Source organism: Cryptomeria japonica, chromosome 1 (genome assembly GCF_030272615.1).
Source record: "Cryptomeria japonica chromosome 1, Sugi_1.0, whole genome shotgun sequence".
Lineage (NCBI taxonomy): Eukaryota > Viridiplantae > Streptophyta > Pinopsida > Cupressales > Cupressaceae > Cryptomeria > Cryptomeria japonica.
Window position 1 is genome coordinate 591,069,376 of NC_081405.1, and position 27,638 is coordinate 591,097,013.

General features: G+C 38.4%; 1 protein-coding gene across 1 annotated transcript in view; it reads right to left on the reverse strand.

The window, feature by feature from the left end:
• Positions 1-27,638, reverse strand: part of LOC131027972 (RHOMBOID-like protein 9, chloroplastic) — a 180,420-nt gene that overhangs the window by 145,831 nt on the left and 6,951 nt on the right. The window contains exon 2 of the mRNA XM_057958069.2: positions 236-964. Within this exon, the coding sequence (XP_057814052.1) occupies positions 236-893 (658 nt within the window). The 5' untranslated portion in view covers positions 894-964. The remainder of the gene's footprint in view (positions 1-235; positions 965-27,638) is intronic.

Below are 27,638 nucleotides of genomic sequence, written 5' to 3' on the forward strand. Positions count from 1 at the left end.
TCTTCATAATGATAATCTTCGCAAGGAAGATAGACACAATTTAAGTAGCCATTAGATGGGGAAGAAAAGAAGCTAAAAGAAAACTGAAATACATGTAACATATCCAATAAAATATCATACCACAGTTTGCAACACCAACATTGTTTTTACGTTCCTTCAGCTGAATAAAGGCTTCGGTGACAAGATTTCTCTATAACTTATAAATGCAAGAAACTTGACTGGTAGGAAATTTTACCTACAACGTGTTTCTCAAGATAACTTTCTAACATATTTAGATCTGTTTTCATTGTAGTCTTCTTGTCTTCTTTGGTAGATTGACTTTCTTCAGATGGCAGTATTGATATAAATTCATCTGGCTTTGGCTGCAATTCTACAATAGAAACATCCGCAGCTAGAGATCGATCTGGTGAAATAGCAACACTCTGGCTCTTATCTTCTTTTCCATGAAGCTTACTGAAATAGGAATCTAAGGAGCCTAATTGTTTGTGTGCTGTGTGTTTCTGTTCAGAACCAAAGGCCTGCAAGCCATGGCCATCTCTCTGATTGGCTCTGCCTGAATCTGATTCCAGCAAATTATGAGTCATTGAGGGACTTTTATCATTTCCACTATATTCAGCAGAAATTAGCAGCATTCTGTAGATGTTCTCCGATTTTTTGGCTACTCTATAAAGGCTTGAGTATGCACTATTTTCCTTGTTCAATCTTACATATCTCACATGAGACAGTTTCACTCTCTTTTCTGATCCAACCCATCGAATACAGTTGCAGACACTATGCTGTCTTCTATTTAAACCTTGAAAAAGACTCGATTCAGACAGTACCATTGGAGGCATATCACCACAGAGTGAATCCCTGCATAAAGAACTCGAAAAGAGTGGGTACATACTTCTCATGGAAGATAGTATGACTATGAATAATCCTGCTCTGGAAGTAATTCCCACAGATACATTCTCTTAGCAGCCAGCTGCATGGACATTCCCACATCCAATCAATCAAAAACCAGCATTTATAAAAGAACATGGATTCAAGCATAAATTAGTTTTATAATGCACATATACATGCCACAAACAGCTATATATAAAGAGAGACTCAGAAGGGGTATTAAAGATAATAGAAAACTTGAAAGTATGAACTATTAGCCTAGTAAGTAATAAGAGCAAGCAGGCAATCCCACCCATTATTCAAACGTGCAGCATTTACAACATGCCTAAACTAACAGAAAACTCTGAAATTTGTCAATAAGATAAATTTGTCTAGGGAAAACCCATCAATGCTATGTTGATTTGTAGTTCCTTTAAAACTGCTTAATGAAATCTTTAATAGATGCCATCTTCTCCCATCTTATCCATCTTTTGTTGACCATATTTAGTAAACTAATGTATCTTGGAAAGAATTAGGTGAAGAAACGGTAGAAGGTTCTAAAGACCAAACAACATTTTTGTTTTTAAACTATACGAATCAGGTAGCCCCCCCTATAAACTGCAGTGTGCCTAGTAAACTTTTTAACGTGGCTGGTGGCGCTGGCAAAACACATCCTCCAGTACCACGTGGGCTGGGGGGAGACTGGACCTCCTGACCTTGTGCTTTACCAAAGAAAGCTCTCACCAAAAAGACCAAACAACATCGTTCCTATAGATTCATAGAATGACTTCAGTTACAACAACTATGAATAACAGTGGAGGAAGATGAATTTAATTCCAACTCATACTCCATTTGAAAGAGACAATTAAAACCACTTATTTCTTACACTTGTTATCTAGGTGGGATTATTAATAACACACAAGGGTAATAATGCAGAACAAAATCCTATCAAAAAAATATGTAACAATATTAAATAGCTTTTTAACAGGCACCACATTGACAACAACCACAATCTAGAAAGGTCCCACAAGGTAAAACACCAAAACCATCCAAAGAGAGGTGTTTGATAACATATCAATCTCAAGGATTGCACCCAAAATCTTGCTTTTGGATTCACAAAGCTCTAAATTGTACACTCTTGCTAGAAATAATGCAAACCTTATAATTCACTAGCACGTCAGATTATTCTGTGATGTCCCCAAACAAGACTCTGTCAAGTATTGTCGATATTGAGAAAGCTCCGTGTATTATCTTTATGGATTGTTGGAATTGTTTGTCATTGATATCAAGATTGTTATACATTTGCTTGGATTAATAAATCATTAAGTAGCAGAAAGAAAAGAATATCAATTACATATCTAGCTTTACATACTTGAAGACATATTAACATGGCAATGTTAAGGGGGCATTACAATACGCTTCAAAAAGGATGGGCAAACAGATACGTACAAAAGCAATCTCCTTAAGAAGAGCAGAAGATGAGCAGCGATGAATATCAATAGAAGCAACTACAAGATCATGTCATGAAGCATAAAGTAGACCAAAGTGGTGGAGATGAGAAATAAGAACAATTGAACAAGCCATTAATATATGACAAGGGCTCTGTTGAAAATATAAGTATATGATAGCGACTCTATTGAGAATAGAAAAATGACTTAATGTTGGTCAAATTGATTAAGGCAGAACACCAACCATTCTAAGTGCTGACCCACTTATATAAAGGAAATATTTAAGGGACAAGTTGACATTTTGAGCAGTAATTAACTAAGAACAAAGTTGGAAAGGAAACAATTCAGCGACCAAGGGACATTAGCGATGGTCTTCACAATGGTATTTCACAAACAGTAGCAGTAGTATCATTCCCAGTGGTGTTGGCAACAATCTAATCAATTACCTTCAGAACCTTCAGACATCTCGTGATATGGATTACTGAAGCAAACATAAAGTGATGATTTTATGATTTATGTGCCATCTATTAAGAATGGTAATTATGAGCAGTAACACCTTTCTTCAAGCAACTATTCCAGCACTCTTAATTTATTCAGAGCAAGTAGTGACTAAGTTAGCTAAAAGAATAAGAAATGAAAAACTTAACAAATCAATTAATATGATCACTCAATTATTCAGTAATATTCTGAGGACCAAAACATATTGGGATTGCATTGTAATTGGGTTGACAAACATGTTGATATCGACTACGGCATCAACGTTGGAAGATATCAGAGACTCATCAATAATTAGCTTTGACCCCCGATAATCAAAGATGTTCATAGGTGATATGAGAAAGCACGTTATTGGGAGTTAATGAGACACCATTATTAGATATCAAATATTAAGGAAGAATCGATTGAAGGAAGTCTAATCGATAAACTGTTAAGGAGAGGAGTGGTTTGTTATGAAGGGACAAAGACATGGCCTTCAGAGGCATCACTTCAAAATGTAAAGTATAAGAAGGATCATTGGAAGACTTATATCAAACATAAGGATATTATTTGGACATCTACGTGAAAGCAAGTAAATCTGAAGGAAGCATTCACTAAGGGTAGAAAGGTAACGGTCAGCATTAATATTGTTCAGCAATAAAAGGAGATTAACGTCAATATACAGCAATGACATCGGCATTAATAAGAACAGCGATTATATTAACATAGCAATGATAAAGGCTTAGTGTATGGACGGTAACCAAGATAGAGATTCACAAAAGCTTATGCTATGTTAATAAAACAAACGGCTATATTAATAATAGTGGTGACTTGTAAACAAGCAGCAGTGATAACAAAGAAAGGTCGCATTTGAGTTAGCATAATGAATAAAAGAAAAAAAAACGATTTCATAAAGATATGTTGTTAAACATTAAACAAACATACACCATTAAAAAATGAAGACAGGTTTTGTTTTAAAAGTTTATTTCTAAGGGGCTGAAATTCTTAGAGGAGTCTTTAACTAATATGTAAGATCCCTTGTCTAATCTGACCCTGTTTTGCTTATTTGAACTCCAAGGAATATTATCAAGCACTCGTCTTACAAAGTCTGTACTTGCTAAGCCAATGATAGATGTTGTTTTGTTTTGTGTTTGGTTTTGAATGTTTGATGCAAATTGATAATAAACCAACTATGCTTTGCATAAAGGAAATTCTGAAACTAGAATGCAATTTAGAGAGCTGGAAAAGATTGTTATTTCATATAGAAATATATATACAAACTCATTTATGCCAAAGCATACGCAGAAAGACAAGCTGTTCACTTTTATAGAAATCTGGAAATGCACATTTTTCAATGAATGTGACAGCTGAAAGTGATGTTTGATATGATGCAGATCATCTTTCCAGAAAAGCAGATCCGATCAGATCGGATACGGATTGAGTTGGTAGAGGAAAACCCTAGCACGCCACCGTTTGAATGTTGCTTTTGGCGGGAACCCTCACATATAAATATGTGAACTTCAGATGTATGTCTCTTTTCTTGCTCAAGCTCTCCTCTCTCACAACTCGCATCCAGCATCATCATCTTCACTCTCAATGCTAAACACCTTGTATACGCTAGGCATCCACCTTTGATGAAAGAAGACCTCCAAAGTTAGGCGATCTGCTCTTTGGTTCACACGTCCTCCTGATCACAGCCACACGTGTCACATGCTACAGCAGTACGACCTGTCTAGGATGATACGGCCTGATTGCATTTGGCCATGTACTGTTCTTAAATGCTGCAGCAAGAAATCTGGAATGTATTCTTTGAATCAGCTCTTCAAAACCCTCAAACGTATGCCTTCAATCTGCTCAAAAAAGCTTGTAATCTATCATTAATGGCTGCAAATGGTGAATACCTGGGTCTGTTGTAGATAAACCTCCAAAAACTTCAAACCCTAGATGAAATTCTTCACTTTTAAGCACAAATAAAACTCCTGGATGAAGCCCTCTCAAGCAATAATATCAGCTGGTATTGCACAACCTCAAAATTGCACAAACACTAAAGAGTTTTCGATCTCCAATGTTGTAGATGACTGAAACCCTTGTGTATTTCTACACTCAGCTCTCATATCAATAAGCACAAGTCCAAAATAACATCAAGAATGAGTTTGATTTGCTTTTTGAAACCCTTTATACCCTCTCAACTATTAAAAGCCTTAAATTCCCTTTTGAAATCCACTCTTAGGGTTTTAATAAAACTTTATAATAACTTTTCAAACTTGGGCACTCATACTCATAAATAATAAATGCACTTTAATATCATTTTTAATGATATATTATGTCCTCCCATTGACTTTATAAATTACTTTCATATTTGGCCCCATAAATCATAATCATTTAATTCAATTTTAAATCACTTAAATTGAGGGTCATGGCCCCATTGTGTACAAAGTGACTTTACAACTTTATAATTGCACTTAGTAAATAATTATTAATAAAGTAATCACTTTATTAATAATTAATATAACATATCTCCACAAATAATCATTATTTCTCCATTCCTTCAAAACCTGGGAGTTAACCATTATGTCCACTGCGCATCCAATTGCCTTACTAAAAATAGTAAAGGTCCCTCTCTATCAACCACTGATTTACTATAAATAGTAAATCCTTCATTATCTTATCAAACTAGTTGTGCAAGGGATCAACATTGCAATCATAGCCCGTCCAGGTGCCCTTCTATAAATAGAAACCATGACTTTGCTGAAATGATCTTACAATAAATAGTAAGTGTACCAAACTAAGTCCAACGAAGGTCAAACTTGTACCCATATTGAGCTCTGAGAGAAATAACACACTGATCTCTGCCAATTGGGAACCCCTTAAACATCTGACTTAGCCTACGAGGGCCAATGATAGGCTAACCAATCATAAAACGAGAGCAGATAGAAAGGGGCCATTACATAATAATAAGATGATAGTTTATGTGTAGACCGTTTCACTACCCAAAAGGAGCAAATTGTAATCAGTTTTATGGGAGATTTATGATCAGCATAAATCCATTGTCAAATCAAAGAAAGCTATCAAGATAAGTTCTATCTCTTGAACTATTCTTAGAATTTTAAATTCAATATTATAATGAAATGTCTTCAAAATTGATAAAATTATATTTATAAATGTATTACAATTCTCACCTTAAGTTGGAATTGTCAACTCAGGTTTAAATTAAGAAAACCCCACATAGGGACATGTTGATGTGTGTTTTATGCACATAACATTTCAGAATAAAATACCAAGGTAATTTACCCTCTCTTGAACAAAATCACCTCAGATGTTAAGGGTAAGAGTAAGATCAACTAAAATGATTCCAAGGTTTCTACATGTCAAGTCTTGACGAGTGGGTAACTCAATGGTCGATGTGAATTGATGTGTTCACTTGGGGACTTACACAAATGTTCGAATTATCTTCTTTGATCATGAAATATACGAAATAGGTATGCTGACAACTAAGGATTTAGCAATGTAGCTCCAAACTTAATTCTTACTAAAAAAGGGCAAAAGGAATAGGGTTCAGGAAATCTATTCTAAGCCTAGGAATGCAGGAAATGATGAACAAATTTAGTGGAATCGAACTAGGCAAGGTCTAACAAACAGGTATTGACACAAGCTTAGTGCAATCATCTAAGGTATACTTATGGATTTTCAAACTATTACCATCAAACATTGACACCATCCAACTTGACGCTTGTCAAGGGACGCATAATAATTGAAGTTAAACTTACTCAAATTTCCAGTTGACCACACAAGGCGCACTTACCAACGACGAGGCTAGTGGTATGGATTAAGGATTCCACACAAATATATTCAACAAATCTTTCATTCAATCTAATAAACATGAAAACAAATTCTAATCTAACTTGGGGGAATTGAAAACCATGAATGCAAAGACAACATTTGAAGAGCAAAATCACCAACAAATTGAACATTGATTTAGATTCAAATAGCTGCAGCATATACCAACAATTCTACAAAAAATCTCTCTTACAAATGAGAGACAATGAGGTATATATAGTCTCATACAAAATGGATGGCCAAGATTAAAACTAAATCAAGGGCCAAGATCATGCCAACAATACCCTAGAATTCCCTCATTAGGGTTTACATAAAAAATGATGCCACCAACATATGGCCCAATAGAAAAAAACCTAGTCATCAAATAGGGAATCTTATAGAAGATTCCTCCCTACATCTCTCTCTCTCCTAGCATACTCCAAGAATCTAGCCAATACAGAATCTAACTCCTCCATGGAAATGCTAGGTAAGGTATCTTGTTGTAAATCAATCACGTCCAATGCATCCGAGCAAGCATCCAAAGTGCTCTCCCAATCTAGCATGAGCTTCTGCGAACTATGAACATGAATCAACAAAGAGACCAAATCATCCATCTGACTCTCTAACAAAAATACATAAGTTTCATCTTGTCTCTTAATTCGGCTAAGTGTAAACCACTAGCATCACTAACATCAACACCCAATAATTCCTCAATTGACGCAAGGATCTTCAACTGAATATCCTGAATTGATCCTTCCATCTCTGTACAACTTAGTTGGGCGTTCTCATAAGTTGATTAGTTTGAAGTGAACAATGTAACATACAACACCGATGCATGGAATCCATAAATCAATTGTTCTACAATTGAATAATTTTAATAAATTATATAAATTTAATTTTAAAGCAATTTTGAGTTCAGAAGAAGCCAGTGAGAGACATGGGGTCCAAAGTTATCTGCTCATATGAAGGCAACTGTAGAACAATTCATAAATGTTTAATATGATCAAGAACCACTCAACCAACTTGTTTGGAATCATGTGGTGCTTGTGGGTGATGTTGCACATCCAACTTCTCCTCATGCAAATAGAAGCACAAACATGTCAATCATTTTTTCTCGGTCGGTAATAATGATTGATTTTATTATTATATTAAAAGAGTATTACATATCATAGATAAAAGTTTCCATTTTACTGCAAAAAAACCACCTACCCAAACTAGACACTACCTCAAACCCCTACATAGAACTACACTAGACACCATTACATCCGCTTAGATGTTGTTTACCACTATAAAAATCTGGCTATATCAAAAAATTACGCCAACCCCTCTATGAAAAAAGACAAAACAAACATCAAAAAAGCCATGACAAACCCACACTAAACCTACATTCACCCCGAACTTCTACCCTGAATTACAATTTTCATCCTTTTACAATCATAGGGCTAGTATACCATTTACAATTGCCCATATGTATTTTTACTAGCTGCATCAAAAAACTGAGCCAAAAAGACCATATTACCAAAAAAAATTACAACCAAAACAAAAACAAGAGAAAGAGTGCTAGGGCCCTTCTCTCTCAAAGCACCTTGCATCATCACCCGCTCCACACGATCCAGCCGCCGACGACTCTACTCCACCCTGCACCATCTTCTTTCTTCCCCACCGTGCCTTCACCCCATCCAAAGTCTTTCTTTTACCTTCTACCTTCCCTCCTTGTGTTGAATGCACACATTCTCCAGCTACCCAGCTCTTCACCCCTTTCTCCTCAAGTAAATCTTCAAGGAATCCCACCCAATTGCAGCATCTGCTCTCCTTTCATCCCAGTTCACACCAAACAGCCATCGCATGAAGGGGACCAGCTCCCGAATCTCGTGCACCGCATCAATTTCTAAACCCTCACCCACATCAAACCTCGCACAGGCATCGCCAATTACAGGAGCTCGTTCAACCCACACAACCAGTCATCTTCCACGCATCCCCGCATAACCCACACAATGTGTAATGTCCCCTTTTTTGGGACATTGCAATCAAAGAAGCATTTGAAAAGATGAAATCAGATTACTTGCAGTTGTTAATGGATAGGGATCTGGCTACCAAATTTGCAGGAAAACAAGGAAAGAGAGGTGGATGAGCTTTGTCTACAGCTGAGCATGACTCAATACTCATTATACAAGGCTAAAAAATCAAACTTCTATTGCAGCCACTCACAAGGAAGATGGGTTCAATCCTAAAAGCCAGGAGATCATACAGATTGTTGAAGCAATCAATACCCTTTGTCATAATGAAAGTAAACATAATGTTTCCACCATTCTCTATTACGATGAAGCACATTATATTAATGAAAATGACCAGCAAGAAGACCCATTCATGAATTTTGGTGACTAATTTTTCTATGATGCCTCAATATGCCACAATGAATTAGCTGTTATAACAGATTCTAGGGGCAGATTGCAGAATGGTCTTTGTCATGGACCAAAAATGATTAATAATCTCCCTATGTTAGAAGAAGTTGAGCATGAGGAGATTCTCAAACAAGACAAAGATAGAGAGGACTATGTAAGTTCAAACAGAAGTTTGTTGATTGGTATTGATAAACATAAGGAGATTGATATGCTCTATGTAAGTAATCTTGGTAAGAAGCGCCACTTGCTTCAAGAAATAATTGTTATGAATGAAGCTGTAATTATGAATCCTTTTCCTTCAATAGTTTTTTCAGTGAAGTTGGGAGTTGGTAGCATGAGGGTGAGTGGTCTTCATAGAAGTTTGGATATCTTGCTTATCTTTGTCTCGGCCTTAAGCGAGTTTGGATGTTTATGTGCCAAGGTTTGGCCATGTCTTTCTTTTCCCTTTCAACCTTGTCTTAGGCGAACTTGGTATAGGTTTGCCATATTATCCTTAGCAATCTCTTTGGTGGGCGGACTTGGAGTATGCTTTGCCATCCTTTCTCAAGGCTAGGCGGAGTTGGAAGTTTGTTTGCCAACTTTGTTTTGACTTTCACCATGTCATGCCTAAGCGGTCTTGGAAGGTCTTATGCCAAGGTAGGGCGGACTTTGCCTTCTCTTAGACATGGCGGACTTGGCAAAGGCTTTGCCATCTAAACTTTTCTTTGTTTTGCTTTTTATCCTTCTCCTTGTGGACGAACTTTGTATTCAATCTGCCAAGTTTTTTTTTTTTCAAACTTTGTCTTGCCAAAAATCTTTTGCTTTTCTACCTTGGCAGACTTTACTTCCTTCTTGCCACACTCTTCTTTTCTTGCTTTTTTCATGTTATGTCTAAGCAGACTTGGAAGGGATTATGCCAAGGCGGACTTGAGGTTTACTTCGCCGTGTTGCTTTATGTTTTATCTCCTTGGGACTTTGCTTTCTATTTGCCAACTTGTGTTTGTCATCCCTTCATGCCATGTCCTTATGCTTTTCTTTGCTAGGCGGACTTCACATATTCTTGGACATGTTTGCTAGTGCTAGGCGGAGTTCACATTTGTTTGGACGTTTTGCTTTATGCCTAGGTGGAGTTTGAGGCTTCTTAGTCAATGGGCGGAGTTTAAGGTTTCTTGGACATCATCCTTCATGCCTAGCGGACTTCATACCACTTCATGCTATCTTCTTCCTAGACGGACTTTGAGGTGCATTGAACATGTAACCTTTTGACTTGGCGGAGTTCACATTTCCTTTGCCATGCCAAATTCCAAACATGTTGGGTGTAGATGGAAGCATGTTGGACATTCTTTATGCTGCTGACTTAACCTTAGGTAGGAGTTTAATTAACTCTTGCCATGGGTTTCTTAATTGAAGGTAGGAGTTTGCCAATTGTTTGCCAACTTCTTTCCTTGGCTAGGCGGACTTGTCCAATGCTTTGCCATTCTTCTCTTGGTATGGGCGGGGTTCATGCTTCTTGTGCCATGTTCAACTTGTGCCTTGGTGGACTTGGCACTTCATTGGCCATGTCTTATCTTTCATGCTTGGGAAGACTTGGACATAGGCCAGCCATCTTTCCTCTTTAGACATGGCAAACTTTAAGAGAGCTTGGACATAGGTCAGCCATCTTCCAACCATGACTTGATTGCCATCTATCTTGATCTTCTATGCTGCTGTTATAATCTTCTATGTCAAACTTGGATCTGCCATATCAATGCTGGATTATCTAGAACAAAACCCTAATTAGAGTTTTCACCTTGTTTTTGCACTTGGAGACATAATTTTTCAATTCTGAAGACATGGGCACCGATCATGTGGCTCGAGGAATGATCTTCTAGAACAAAAGCCTAATTAGTGTTTTTGCCCTACTTTTTACACTTACAGACCAAATTTTTCAATTCTGACAACATGGGCATTGAGGAACAAAACAGACCAAATTTTTCAATTCTGACAACATGGGCACTGAGGAACAAAACCCTAATTTTGCTTTCAAAAAAACAGAAAAAAGCAAAAAGCAAGCCAAAAAAGTTGCTTCCCGGATTGGGCCCAAAGTGCCAAAAACAAAACTTTCTAAATTTAGGAAAAAGCAAAAAAGCAGAAATTCCTAAAAATAGAAAGTTGTCAGAAATGACTCAAAGCAATTGTGATCTTCGTCCTTCAAACCTTCTAAGCACTTTGACAATGTTCAAACACTGTTTTGAGCATGAACTCTCTACTTGGCTCAGGATGACTTCTCAAAAATTTTGATTCAAAAACTCTCAAAGAAAATGGATTTAATGAAACTGTAGAGCTAAAGCCTAAAAAGCAAACTACTAGGGGTCCCCATTTGCAATGGGGCGATGTGTGAAATAGGTCACAACAGTGCCATGGAAGAATGCTCAATTGTCCACATGTCTGAATCAATATATGTCAAATCAAATGAAGAAAATCCAAACAATTGTGAAGATACCTGATGAACAACCTCCAAAGGCATCGATAAAGATGAGACAATAGGAATACTCAAATTGCCATCAAAAAGGAATGGAATATCCTCAATCATGTCCCCGATGTTTGGAGTGTATGATGTATCAAACAATGCTACAATATCTAGCAAGTACTCATCCCACAAAACTGAAACTAGAAGGGAAAAATTGACCTACTGAACTGAATTGATCTTCGAAGAAGTAGGAAGTGGAGGGCATACAACAGATGTCTCAAGAACCTGTTGATGTGTTTCTTATGCACATGCGAACACAGAATAAAATACCAAGGTATCTTATTCTCTCTTGAACAAAGTTATTTGAATGCTGAAGATTTGCCTAAGGATCAATAGAAATAACTCCAAGGTTCTGGTATGTAGCGTCTCTATGTGTGGATAAGCTTTGTTGGTGTGATGTGATTATGCTGGATTCACAAGGGGACTTATGTTTGATTGCCTGAACGCTTTGATATGCTGGAACTTAAGTCCTACCTACTAATCGAGATAATAAAGAAATAGCAAAAGGTAAAGGGTTCAGAAAGTCTACTCTAAGACCTAGAATGTCAGAAGGTGGATGAATGACTAGGTGGAGTCCTACTGGACTAGGTCTCACCATCAACTAGAACAATTTGACACAAGCTCAATGCAACCTTCTAAGGGACATTTTGGATATGTTCAAATTATTTCCATCAAATGTTGATCACCATCCAAGTTAATGCATGAACAATGGATGTATAACAATTTGAAATTAAGCTCTTTAATGTCAGTTGACCACGCAAGGCACACTTACAATCAATAAGAGGCTAGTGGTATGGACTAGGCGGATTCCACACGAGTGCATTCAACAATTTTCTCCATTCAATTTAATTATCTACCATCTAATATGAAGATCTAACAAGAAACCATGCGTATTGCAAGAAACAACACATTTCACCATAACTTCAATGAAAAATGAAGTTTATTTACAATTTTAGGCAACAATCTCTTGCCTTCTCTTCCTACTCTACTCTAATTGCTATCTAAGCTTCTATTCTTCTATCCTATTCACAAACTTTTAATGTTCCCAGACTATTCAACAACTAGTCGTACAGTGGTGCACCAGCAAGGCCGTACGAAGTGGAGTGGAGGGGGCTGCCATACGGTGAAGTAGCCGTACGGTGGTGTGAGGTTGAGTGACCATACAGTGAAGGTGATTCGTACGGTGGTGTGGGGTGAAGGGTCGTACGATGGAGAGGAAGGAGTGTTTGTACGGTGTGTCATACGGGGGAGTGAGGGAGGGGTCGTACGGTGAGGTCAAACAGGCCGTACGGTGGAGCACAAGGAGGTCGTACTGTGGTGGGGAAGGTGTACAGTGTGGCCAAAGGAGGCCATACGGTGGTGGTAGTACGGTGTGTGACTATAAAGATGCAATGGTACAGTGAGCTTCAACGGTTGTGTGGTAATCTTCCGGAGTAATCGATTCTGAATAATTGGAGTCCTCCTTATGGATGTAAACCAAATTAATAGAGACGCAACAAGGTAATCAATGATAAAATTCAAGATTTGCCAGATCCGGAACGAGTACAATGACAGAATAGGGTGAGGGGTGAACCTCACCGAAACTACAAAATAAAAAATAGGGAGGGTCTTTCACCTCCGAAATGGCGGATAACTGAACTCCAACAGGAATTCGCACAATAGAGAAAAGATACCAAAAATTCACATACCTACAACAATGACTAACACGGCCATATATATGGGCTCCGGGAAACTTCCCGAAGGGTTACAAACGGGCTGACACGACCAGCCAAAACTTGTCAAATCTAATTAAATAAAAGGGCCCGAAAGATTTATTATTAAATTTGAGGCCTTACAACAAAATAATTAGATTTATTATTTAATTATATCGGGGACATCACCAAGAAACAACACATTTCACCATAACTTCAATGAAAAATGAAGTTTATTTACAATTTTAGGCAACAATCTCTTGCCTTCTCTTCCTACTCTACTCTAATTGCTATCTAAGCTTCTATTCTTCTATCCTATTCACAAACTATTCACTACTAACCCTTTACAAATGAAGAGCCAGAGCTTTATATAGAGAGCTCTTTACATTTCAATGGCTTTGATTAATTTACAATAAATGGCTAGGATTTCAAGATGAAAACCCTAATTAGGGTTTCTTACAACAAAACCTTTTAGCCAATGAGAAAATTACATTCAATGCATGAGAAGCAATAGGAAACGGGGGTAGGTATGTCGGAGTTTGCGCCTTCATGCATGAGCCTAGTTCACTGAATCTGGACATGCCAATGTGGACCTTCCCAATTGGAGGAATAGTGATTGGGATGCCACCTTGTCTAATACTTGCCTTGGTCGATCCTCCATCGTCCTTGATGTGGTTGAGGAACGATGTACCTTTCCTTGGCTTCCTTGTGTTTGATGAGGCTTCTTCACGATCAAGACATTTCTTCTTCTTTGGAAGCTCATCTCGCCTTGAAATGTTTGTATGATCCTTCTTCTGATATCTTGTGATTTCTCTATGTGATATAATGAGGTCCTTGAGGATGGCTAGCTCCATTGCTTGCAATTGTTGATCATTCGAAGTCCTTTCACCCCAGCAGCACTTTGGATCCTCTCTCATGTATCTAAGGTGTCCTTGATGATGATGAAGCTTAAAGAGGTCCTCCTTGTCCTCACTTCCATTATTGAAATTTGCTTTGGTCCTCTAGTGAAGTACATGAGCGAATTTGGAAGATAGGCTTAGCTTTAGCACAAAACTTACTCAATTCACTTATTCTTTGGATGTTCACATCATTTTACCTCACATAGAAGGTTCTTGAGGCAACTTCGCTCTAGACCCTTTGTAGGGTACTGTTGTGACGTTTTCACACATCGCCCCATTGCAAATGGGGACCCATGTTTTTTGCTCGTTTTTGCTTTGCTTTTTAGGGTTTTGGTTTGAATCCAGTCGGTTTTGGGAGCTTTTTGAATTTCCTTTTCTAGAATGCAAATTTTGAATGAAATGAATTCGCCAGAATGGTCTATTTTCAATTGGAATTTTGAATGCAGAGCTTAAATTTGTCTAAGTGTTGAAGATGAAATGTGATTTTTTGTCCAATTGAATATTTTTGACCAAATTTTGACTTTTTTGAATTTTGATCCTAAGCATTTCAAATGATTTGTTTTCGCCTTGTGAAGTGATAAAATGTGTAAAATCATGATATTTTGGCCTGTAGGAGCAAAATCACTCCCGTCCCTCAGTGAAGGACGGGAGCTCGTTTTCAAATATTTTACTATTCCTGCAGGGTCAAGATGAATTACGAATTGGAAGTAATGGTGAAATATGTCGTTTTCTTGCAATTTGCATGGTTTCTTGTTGAGTCTTCAATCTTAGATGGTAGATGATTAGATGAATGGAGGAAATGTGATTGATTGATGGTGGAATTCGTACATCCATACTACTAGCAGTTTGTTGATTGCAGACTTGCCTTGCGTAGTCAACTGGAATCATTCAGCCTAAGCTCAATTTCAATTTGTTTGCCTCTTCATTGATATGCATCAACTTGGATGGTATCTATGCCTGCGGTGATGATTTGAACATCATAAAGCTTCCCTAGAAGATCGCACTAGTCTTGTGTAGATGTTCCATTGATGTCAAAACAAGATCTAGTTAGAGTTTTGTCAAAGATCAATCATTGCTCCTACATTCTTAGTATTAGGATTAGATCCTCTCTTCGCCCTTATCCTTTTTCCATTTTTTTAATCTAAGTTAGTAAGAGCCTGTGTCCAGCAAAGCAGATCGGAAGTTCAATGTAAGTCCCCTTGTGATTCCAGCAAATCACATCATACCACTGGAGCTTGTCCACACGTAGAGACCCTACATCAAAGAACCTTGGAGTCTACCTAACTGATCCTTTATGCGAATCTTCGGCAGTTAGAGACTATTTTCTCAAGAGAGGATAAGATGCCTTTAGGTATTTTATTCTGTGTATGATTGTGTACAAAATACACGTCAACAGGTACATGTCCTCCAAGAAATTCGCTCCTATCCCTTGGAGAGGTACAGGAGCGAATTAGCTATTTGTAGCTTAATTTATGCTTTAAATTGCCCTCATTGTTTTGACCTTTTGCTTTTCAATTCCTTTTTTATGAAAACATCATCAATTTGTCCTTCAAAAGGCGTAAGAAGAGGTTTTGCTAGGGTACCTTGGCTAGGTACAAGGCTTATGTAGAATTCGCTCTTGTCCCTCTGGGAGGTACAGGAACGAATTTGGCATTTTGGCTCAAATTCCTCATTTTCATCATCAAATATTGCTTTAGCTCAATTGCAAAGGCATGTATGATTTCATTTCTCCTCTTTCAGGGCTTTGAAGCAAGAGTTTCACCCAAATTAGAAGCAAGAGAGAGTCTTTTGAAGAATTCGCTCATGTCCCCTTGAGAGGTACAGTAGCGAATTTAACACTTGTGCTCAAATTCTTTAACCTTTCTCATTTTCATTAACTCAAACCATGATTGTGGATCCCCAAAGGCATGGACAAGGTCACCCTTCCTTAGGCAAAGCTTTTGGAGCAGGAATTCCATCTAAATTGGAGGCAAGATACAGGCTCTACGGAATTCGCTCTTGTCCCTTTGAGAGGTACAGGAGCGAATTATCAACTTCTCTCAAATTTCTCATGATCGCTCACTTTTCAATGCTTCAAACTTCAAAATTGTGTTTCCTCAATGTATAGACAAGTCATTTTATCCATATAAAAGTACTTGGAAAGAGGGATTTGTCCAACTTAGGTGCTCCACTTCGCTCCTGTACCTTTGGAAGGGTCAGGAGCAAATTTCTTCCTCTAGGCTCAATTCATACTTCTTTTCACTTAACTTTGTCTTAGACTTGACCTTTGAATCCTTTTCTTGCCATGCTCAAGTCAATTTTCTCTCTCTATTGCTCAAAATGACAACCATTCAATGTCTTTGGTGAGGAATCAGGTCCTTTGAAGGATTTCGCTCCTATACCTTTGGAAGGGTCAGGAGCGAATTTCTTCCTTTACTCAATTCAGCTCTCATTTCCTTCATTCCACCTTAGGCTTGTCTTTCCAATCCTTCTCTCATCAAGATCATGCTAATTTGCCCTCAACTCTGCTCCAAGCGGGATCCATTCAATGTTCTAGGTGAAGAATTAGGTCTTCTCAAGAATTTCGCTTTGGTACCTTAGCAAGGTACGTAGTCTCTTAGATGATTTGCTCTTGTCCCTTTGAGAGGTACAGGAGCGAATTTAGCATTTTGGCTCAAATTCTTCCTTTTCCATCATTGAACTTTATTTCAATTCACTTTCAAAGACATGTATAAGTCAATTTCTCCTTCATCAAAGCTTCGGAGCATGAGTTTGATCCAAATTGGAAGCAAGAGGGAGGCTTTGGAAGAATTCGCTCTGATTTGAGAGCAACGTACATGGCTTAGGGTGAAAATCGCTCCTGTCCCTTTGAAAGGTACAGGAGCGAAATGCCAAATTCCTCATTCAATCTTTTCACTTGCCTTTGCTTCATTGAATCCTAGCTTAAGCATTTAAACCATTTGAATGAGAAGACATATCCACTTGACCCTTTTGAATGCACAAAGAGGAATTTCGCTTGGATCTTAATGCCAGGGACCTGAATCTAATGAAATTCAGTCAGATTGCTCTTGTTTGTATTTAGTGATCAGAATAACCTCCTTTGCACTTCTCAACTTGATCAGTTTTTGAACACACCCCTTTGCAACACTTGATCTAACTTTGTTTTTTGGAGATGGTTTTTCAACTTTGTTTGTAGATCAAAGCCTAGCCAAGGTTTTAGAGAGACCTTTGTAACTTTTGATGTGATTGGTTTTCTGAGCCATCTCTGCACCTCATGGTATGATCAGTCATTTTGGCTTCCTTTGCAAACCATAACTTGGATTGGTTAAATTATATACTTGTCATCTTGGGTCTGATTGACTGCTTGTAGGTCTGATTTTGAGCATCCATTTGTTCTATTGTTGGAGTTGTCTCTCAATCTGCACTATTTGATGTTTGAAATGAATAACCTATTCTCCTTTTCCTAGCTAAACATCAAATCAGAACTTGGAAATTCTCATTAATGTCTGATCCTTTCTCAAACTTGCTGTTGTTGCTCCATATCTGACGATACAATGAAATTCCTGCCCTTTTGCTTTTACCTGCAAGACAAACAATAAGATATCAAACATTATAAAGTACATATTATCCTTATCTGTCCTCTTTCTATATGAATAAAAGAGATCTAATTTGAATGAGTTAAGTGCTTATGTTTCTAATCAGACCCGATTTTTTAACCCTGCATCAGTCAAATCATATCCCTTACCTCCGATTTTATGTGATTCTTCACTAAATCTGATCAAGAGGAGGCTAATATCATTCAATAAATTCACTGTAATTGAAGAGATTCTGCTCTGTAGAAGATGAATATGCTGCTTTTTGGAAGAGTCTGGTCTGTTCAATGATGTAATTTGCTGATGGATATGTCTCCCTTATATGTGCTTTGGATATTAGGGTCTCTCTTGCTCTATCCCTATCAAAGTGACACACCTGCACTCAAAGGCCAGCTCTTTATCCTTTTATTGCCACACCTTGCCTCATGGTTTAACGTGGATTGAAGGGGCTTAGGCATGTGCTGGGTATGGTGAGGTGGATGCTCTCTGTTCTACCTTTTAAATATGCCTTAAGAAACTTTTTCTTCACTCCAAAATTTCGGTGGGGCCATGCAATGCCAGACCCGAAAGAAAAAAAAAATACATTTTCAGCCAGTGGTTGGTGGGTCCGAGCAATGATGTGGCAAAGACATGTGAAAACTTTTAAAATTTCCATCTCGGATTTTTTTGCAGGAGAATCCTTAAAAGACTTATTTAATTCCCCATTTTGGAGTGTGTGGGGCCCGGTATGTGTGAAAGAAATGTGAGGAAAGTGGCCATGAAATGTTAAAAGGAGCTGCTACGTGGAGAAAGAGGGAGAATGGGTTGTTGGAAGAAAGGGAGACATAAGGGGTACAAATGATGGAAATAGGAGGTACGTGGGATAAGGAGGTATAAGGGGAAGGAGTTAGGAGTTAGGAGATGGGAAGTAAAGTGGAACGGGAGGTATAAGGGTTAATGAAAAGGGTAAGGGGTGTGAGATGAAAGGGGGTTGGGATAGGGATAGGATAGGGGTAGGCTAGAATGAGGGTAGATGGTAGGGTGGAAAGGGTAGGTTAATAGGTGTGTGGTAGAGGTAAGCTTAGGGAAATAAAGGAAGTAAGACTTATGGGATGTGGGTGAGGATATGGATAGGATAGGGGTGGGCTAGGACAAGGGTAGATGCTAAAGGTAAGGAGGTAGAGGTAAGCTTAGGATGGGGTATATAGGGATAGTGAATGAAGTTTTAGGATATAGGAGAAATGGAAGGGTAGTATTAGGTTGGAATGTGAAGGAGGGGGGTGGGTGATGGGGCAAAGGTAGGTGAAGATATAGGTGAAAGTAGGGAGGTGATGGAAGGAAATGGAAAGGCGAAATGGGAATGGCAACGGTAGGGATGGAGATGAGAGCGATCGGGCCTGGGCACCCATGGGCAATGTTGGGAGAAGTGGAAGTGATAAAACCTTGACTGGGCAAAAGAAGTGTTGAACCTCGGTTCATCTTAAAGAGACAAACTTGATCAACTTCTGACCTCTTGACCCACTATACCTTTTCAATGCAAAGGTTCATAGCGAAAGACTCAACACTAACCTAGAACTAAGCTAAGAAGACTAATCCTAGAAAGCGAAAAGTGGGGGTCCCCATTTGCAATGGGGCGATGTGTGAAAACGTCACAACAGAACCACGGTGGCTAATGGAAGCACACATAGGTTCAACTTTCAAGTAACCAAACCTCTCAAGTTTTTTATCCACTCTAGATGCATGATCAACACTAAGCACTAAATCAAGTGTGAACTCAACTGTCTTACCCTACCCACTATGAGTAATCTAATATATGGAAAGGAAATTGAATGATAATGAAGGGACATGTTGAGTGGTGTTTTGTGACCACACCAACACAAAATAAAGTTTTCCACTGGTCACTTTATCCTCTCTTGATCAAAATCAGATGTATGCTAAGATTGCAAGAAGATTGAATACATTGACTCCAAGGTTCCAACTGTGTACTAGCGACTTTATTGTGGATATAGACTCATTTGGTTGATGTTGTTGGTAATCCAAGGGGGCTTACATTTGGATCATTCTTTCACTTCTTTGTTGTGGTTGGAACTTCATTATCAGATATAGCAACTTTGTGATGCTTCTGCTTCAAACGAACTAAAGTGGAATGAAATGAAATTTAAAGGGGAAAGGGTTTAGGAAGACTAAGCTAAATCTAAGAACTCAATAGATAGCAATTATTCGGATGAGATCTACCACACTTCACTTTGCCACTAGAAGAAAACTACATGAAGCGGGTGCAATCTTCAAGGGTTGTGTTTGAAAGATATTAAACTATTGATGAACACCATCAAAGAACAATGTTCATCCAACAATTTAAATTAAGCACACACATAAAATAGCTCAATCCAACTTTGCACCGTTCATAAAAATCATCTATCAGTAAAAGGAATGAGCCATCGATCTTCACCTTAAAACATTGCAATCAACCTTGTTCATCTAGATGCTTGAAATAAATCTACTCTAAGTGAGGAAAGTGAAACCATGCAAGCTATAAAATAGCACAAGTGTATACCATCAAAGAACAATATATCACTGTTTATTACTCAATAGCTTATCGCAACAATTTCATGCAATCTCCTCCTCTTACAAATAAAGGGGTAAACCCCTTTTATAGGCCTCCAAGAGGAAAACGGATGGCCTAGATTACAAACCAATCAATGGCCAAGATTGAACATGCAAACCCTATATAGGATTTGACAAATAAAATCCCAAATACATGATGCCAAGTAGTGAGGAGAATCATAAATGAGGAATCTCGCCCACTTTACAATAATTATCCTTTGCTCAAAATGGCGTCCATAATGCATTAAATGCACCACTACATCCAAAATCGCCCAAAATGTAAAAATGAGCCATCACTACCTAAAATATGGTAGCCACCATGTATTAAGTATGCCACTACTCAGTCAAGATGTCCACTAGCAATAAATGCACCATCTTGCCGCCATGCACTCAATAGATTCTCGTCATGCAAATGGACCCCGCCATCATAGGAACTTTTATAATTTTTCGGGTTTTGCTTCATTAATACAGAATATTCTCTTTGCATGTCGCCAACTCATCCTTTACAAGAATCTTTCCATTCCAAGCTCACAAAAGACATTTCGGAAGATTTTCTTGCCTTGGAAGAATTTAAGCAATCTTTTCCACTTCTAAAGGTTTCTTGAATGCCTAGAAATTTTGAGAGAGAAAATCTTTCTAGAGAGATTTTTGTCCTGAAGGAAAATTTCTATGTTCTCTCGCACACTTTGTGTCCTAAAGGAGATTTTTCCATCAACTGACCATTTTTTCCATGTCTAAGGAATTTTGTCTTGTCCGAAATTCTTGGAGAGAGAAAATCCTCTCTTAGCCAATTATTCTCGTGCCTTGAAATTTTTTACCTTGGGCATATTTCTTTCCTGAGGAAGGAATTTTTGAGATTCTGAAATTTTCCTCCTTAGCCTTGAATTCCACGTTCTGTTTTGTCCTTGGGCACATTTTGAAGGTGGTGAAGGACTTCTTTGGAATGGACATTTTCCTTCTTGAACATGTTTTTGCATTTTCTACTTTCCCTGGAGCGCATTTGCTAGTGAGTGAAGGAATTCTGAAAAAATTAGACTTTTCTTCCTTGGTGTCACTTTGGCATCCATTCCTTTCCTAGAGCACATTTTCTCCGTTGTGAAGGAATTTTGATGTGGAGGAAGATTCCTCCTCAACCTCATTTTGATGCCCAACCTTGACCTTGATTCTACTTTGCCCTAGAGGAAGGAAATTCTTCATGCCTTAGCCAATTATTTACTAATTCTAAGGAATTTTGTCCTAAAGGCAGGAATTTCCCACACACAACCAATTTTACACTTTCTTGGAATTTCTTCTTCTTGGGCATAATTTTCTCCTTGGGAAGAAATTTCCAAGAATCTTGAATTTCTTCCTCAATTTTGTCCTTGGGAGCATTTTATCACTAGAGGAGAAATTTTCATTGGAGGGAAGAATTCCTCTCTTACTTCATTTTGGCGACCTCACCCCATCTTGGGCGGATTTCACCTATGGAGATGGAATTTTGCTCAGAGGAAATTCCTCCTTTACTCTTGTTTGGGGCTCCACCCTCGACTTGGGCGCTAATTTCACATGATGGAGGAAATCCACTCTCAAAAGGAAATTGCTTCCTTCCATTGATTTGGCGCCCATTCCTTATCCTTGAGTGCTAATTTCACCTTGTGGAGGATTTTTTAAAATCTTGAAAATTCCTGCATGACCCCTATTTGGTGCCCTATCTTGTCCTTGGGTGGAATTTTGTTGTGGAGGAATTATGTGCCTTGGAAGAAATTCCTTCATGACCTTGTTTTGGCGCCCTTATCACAACTTGGGCAGAATTTTGACCTTGTGGAGGAATTTGTTGTATGGAGGAAAATTCCTCCACTACCTTGTTTTAGCGCCCACTTCCAAGTTTGGGCGGAATATCCACTAGGAGGATTTCTTTCTTTGGATGAAAATTCCTCCTCCTTGATTTGGCACCTTCATCCAACCTAGAGCGCCATTTTGCCTTAGTGAAGGATTTTTAGCAAAATTGGAAAATCCTTCCTTGACTTGTCCATTTCTGCTCATTGTCTGGATTTCTTTGCCATTCTCAGAATGAAGTGGATTTTTCATGCCTTAAAATATTTTTCATGCTTTTTCCACTTCAAGAAAGAACTTCATACTAAGCCATTTTTCGACCACTTGTCTGCTTTTTCAACTTTCCAGATTTAGACTTGGATTTCTAGGAATGCTCTGCCTTCAATGTCGAGATCACTACCTGAGATGGACCTGTCAATAATAGACTTACTAAAAGTAGTAAGTACTTCAAAACATCAAATAAGGGCAAACTAGGACAGGATGACACTAAAAATTGTAAGTTTGTTTTATGGCAAAATTAGGCCAATCCGGAATGCAGTGAAATGTACTAAAAAATGTAAGTGTTCAGAATTCGCTCAAATTTCACTGGTAGCTTCCTTGAAGGGCTCTAACTTCATTGCAACATTCAAATTTCCCAAAACCCTAAGGAAATGACCTCAAATCTAAGTCTGAAGGGAAAAACCCTAAAATAGACACAAGTTCCAAACTTAGCCAAATTCGCTCAAATGACTTGCAGACTTGATCAAATTTCATCAAAAACACTTGTAGACCAGGGGAGACAAAAGGGATTGCTATGAAAAGACCCAAAGAACCAAAACCAAAAGACCAAGAGGACCTAAAAAAGTAGGGGGTCCCCATTTGCAATGGGGTGATGTGTGAAAACGTCACAACAAGACACAAGTACATCATTAAATGTGCCATCATCAACCTCTATAGAACTGCTCCCAGTAACATTCATATGAGTGTTATTACCAATCAAAATGTGTGGTAAAGTACAAGGCTCATATGAAGAGAACATACCCATAGATGAAGCCATATGATGAGAGGCTCTTGAATCTAGAAGCCAATCGTTGGACTGAAGATGTGACAAGTCTATGGTTGGGCAGAAAAGCCCTTGATGATGCTCTCCCTCTCCTAGACGATGTCGAGGCTTGTACTAGATATTAGCAGGAAGCTTGTTGAGTTGTATTCTCTAAACTCTTACATATTTCAGTTGATTTAGAATAACTAATTTACAGTTGATTAGTTAGTTTTCATTTTTTGATGAAAGTTAATTAGTTAGTTAATTGTTTCTTTTTCAACTAATGTTGAATGTTACTTGTATATTCTTTCTTTAAATGTTATGGTAGTTATTGTTTTCCTTGTTTAAGAATAGTGGTTGTTACAATTTCATCCTTTTCAGATCCATCTTCGGAACGATCTCTTCTGAAACCAAGTTGGTTGTGCTACCACTATCAATGATGACATTGCAACACTTACCCCCTGACTTGCACCTTGTCCGGAACAGGCTCTTCCTCTAGGTTGGTCCCTCCCTGGTCTCAATCTGCATTAGGGCTCTCCTCATAACTAGCGATTCCCTTTTTCAGTGGTCCCATAGACCCTAATGACTTGTCCAGTTCTTCCTCCACATGCACCACTCTTGCACTGAGCTCTCCTTGCACTCCTTTGGTGGGACTCGAAGCCACGATGTCTTACTTCACCACACCTAAAATAGGTTCCTCTAAATGATCCACTATCAAATCTTCTTTCCCTCCTCTAGTATCCACCATTGCGGTGGGAGTCATCGCCTCCACTTTTGTTGTGATAGGAATCTTCTTCGCGTCTAGGCCTCCCTTCACTCCGCTCCCCTCTGTAGTAAGGGCTCCTTTCCCTGCTTCGTTTTGCATGTGATCTGCTTTCATTGTGTTGTGGCCAATCTTCTGAAAACCTTCAATTCCTACTTTTTGGTCTTTGTTTAGACCTCCTAATCAACTTTTCTTCCACCTTGACTGCAAATTGGTAGGCTTCCTCCATGATTGTCATTTGAGCCAGGCTTAGTTCTGCTTGAATGTTGGTTTTGAGGCCATCGATATACCACGCTACCTTCTCCTTGCTTGCTTCAATATGGCCAGTTCTTATGATCTGCTTATGGAACTCCTTTGTGTACTCTTTTATTGTCCTCTCCTTTTGCCTTTGGTTTTGAAGCCTCTTCAACAATTCCAACTCGTAGTCAACAAGTATGAATTGGCTCTTCAATTTCACCACCACCCTTTGCCACTTTGTAATCCTCTCCTTTCCTCTCCGAATTCTCTCCAACTATACTTCTCTCCACCAAATAGCAATGTGTCCCTTCAATTTGGTTTTTACAAACATAACCCTTCCTAGATCCTCAACTTCTTCATACTCAAAGTATTCTTCCATCTCATCTATCTAATCAATCAACTCCTTCGGATTCAAAAACTGACATAACTAGGGATCTCTATTCTGTTTCATTTACCAATTTTGGCAATGGCTTTCATCATCTTAATTTGGTCTAACTCCTCTTCTTGGCTTTCCTCATTCTACTTCAAATTCCTTAGCTCCTCATTGTCACTCTCCTCCTTCGGTCTAGAGTTTAAGCCTTTTCACCTAGCCTCCTCGACAGCATCCAACCAGTTCTTCATTGTTCTCATGATGTCCAACATTTCTTCTACTCTTTCGGCAATATTGGCCATTGGTGTCATCTTTCCTTCAAATCTAGTGTGATTGCCTCAAGTCAACAATCTAGCTATAGGGTTGCAACTGCCTCACAATTTGGTGCTCTATTGACAATGCATGTAGGTTGCCTCAGGTCAATGGTCCATACACACTAGGACCTTCCAAACTACCCTTGCTACCAAAGGATTTGAATCTTGCTCTAATACCACTTGATGCAATCAAGGATGGAGGGTCCCAAAATGGACTGTCTCGCCTTGCAATAGAATTGAACACAACTGAAATGATTGAAAGAACTTGCAACTTTATTCATCCAAATAGGAATACAACATGTCCATAGGCCCTCTTACATGCAAAGTATTGATAAGCTTACCACCCACAATTACAGGCTCACAGGCCGCCATAGGCTTATTACCAACTCACATGCAAAACTAGCTCTCAATCCTAATTCTCTATCTTCTAACTCTCTAGCTGCCTCCTACTGATTCAAAAGCAATTAAACAATGGCTCCAAGTCTTAGAAGTGATCTGCGTCGATTACAAGTAGGCTCCAAGTCCAATGCCCAACAAAATGTATATTTCGGCCCAAATTTGATGACAAAGCTTCAAGGGTTGATCCAGATGGTTGTGGCTATGTCTAGGATTGTCCTAACCCAAAGCTATTGTGTAATGAGTTGTCATGACTCCACAAGGTATGGAGGAGTTTTGCACGCTACCTCCCAAAGAATCGAGTTTAGGTTGTTTGACAAGACAAACTTCTGGTGAATCTTTCAAAAAACAAGTCCTTAGCTGCCACTAGTTGGGTATGTTGTAGTAGTGTCACCATTATGTCCCCATTAAGGTCTGTAAGGTGAAATTGGGTGTTGCAGTAGGATGTGGTAAGATTCACTAGCACACTCTTGCATCAAGTAAATTTCATTTGAGTGAGTAATGTGACTATTAAGTGTGACTACTCATTAACTATGCACACTCCCTTCATCAACTCCTCAACACGGCAACAACATGTGCAAAAAAGGTTATAGTAATTGTGAGTGGTAATGCAAATGGGTGAGTGGGTTACAACTAGGATGTGTTTAAAACTTTAGAGTTTCATAAGAAGCACGAAAGGGCTTGTGGACCCCACAAATCCTTTTTCCTTTAAAAAAGTTGATGGTGTTCTAAATTTAAAAAAGGAGACATATAGTTATCCTTGGGACAATTGTGCAATGTCAAAATCGGCTTTGGCCATCTCTAAGAGGACTAGACATCCCCATGATGCTAGCATCATCAACAAAGGTTTCTAGAATGCATCCACAATTCTAGTCTCATCAGCTAGGTTTCTTAGAATGCATCCACAATTCTAGTCTCATCAACTAGGGTTCTTAGGACGCATTCCCAATTTCCTAAGAACGAGAGGCAATCAAGGGATATATTATTCATATCATCCTTGTGTCTCAAGTATGTGAGTGGGCATGGGTGTAATGTCCCCTTCTCAGACCTGATCTTTGACTTGGTCATTATTGGCTTCAGGGCATGATTGAAAAGTTAAGTTGATATATTTAATTAAAAGGTCACGTTTTAATATTATATTCGAACGTTGACCCCTTGGCCTAGTCTATTGACTTTATGTTGTTTTGAAAAGTGGGCTTTTTGAGGGTGGCGCCTTCATTAAAGATTATTTTATTAATTTCCAAAGTCAAAGCAAGCTTAATGTGGGCGCATTTATCAGGGTATTGAATTTAATTAAAATATCAATATTAAGCTTGAAAGGAAAAGGATGCCATCTTGGAGAAAGGATTAGGGTTTGGATATTGAAGTGGATTTTAGGGTTTCGTGAAGCCAACAGGAATTTATAAAAGGAAGACTTTGAGCATCATTTCAGATCTTTGGTCTACAGTACTGTTATGTTGCCGGTTTGGCTTTGGGTTTGCTTCGAGGAATGAAGGCCTCCTAGCTCGGGCATCGCTTCTTGTTTGTAAGACAACAACTAGTGGTGATTTTAGTCTAGTTTGTGAGTTCATTGAAATTTGTGCATTGTAATCTGCATTTGTCTATTTAGGTTCAGTTTTTGCATATTAGAGGTTTCTGGTTTTTGGCATTTTAGCTTCAGCAGATTTGATGTTTTATTCATAAATCCAAAAAGACAAAAAAAATTCATTGTGGGTATTGTTTATTTCCTTCCATCTTGGCTAGGCGCCCCTGTGTGCAAACTTGTAGATTTTTTGAAGAGGATCTGAATTTTAAAAAGCAAAATCGCCCCTGTGCTGGGCCGTACCATTTATGGTGTCTTGGAATTCGTGCATTTCATGTAATCTGCATTTTAAGTCTGTCTTATGCTCTTAGTTTTAGCGCCTCCCTTCTATTAGTGATTTGCAATTGATATCAAGCAGTTTGAATGAGAAAAGAGTGAGTTCCGAGCATTTCAAGGAATCCTATGTTGCTGGTTATTTGTTGAAAGGTGCAGGTCTGTTACATCAGTTTGGAGAAATCTGCACTTTCTTTATTGGATGGTGATGAGAGTCTTTTAAAGCGATGTGGATGCTTCATTGAAGATTTGTAAAAGTCGGGAGAAAAGGTTGGATCTGTTTAATGCCATTTCCGTTAATCGTACTTCTCAGCAAAGAAACTCACTAATATTGTACATCTCTATTTATATGCTGATTTGTATTGTTTGCAAGATCTCATCTTTCATAGTGTAAGCTGGCAGTAATACTGACAGCAAATTATAATCTTGCTTTATCCAATTGTAATACTCATTCTTCTTTCAGTAATTATTGTATTAGTTACATCTCCGCCCTATGGTAGCTACTTTCCCAGTTCGGGTTAGAAAGCACATTCTGGGTGTTGAGTCCCTTTCAGCAATTCAATTATTTCATTCAAGCATTGTTATTTGTAATTACTCCGCCATATGGTCGCCCCTCACTCCACACTGGATTGGGTA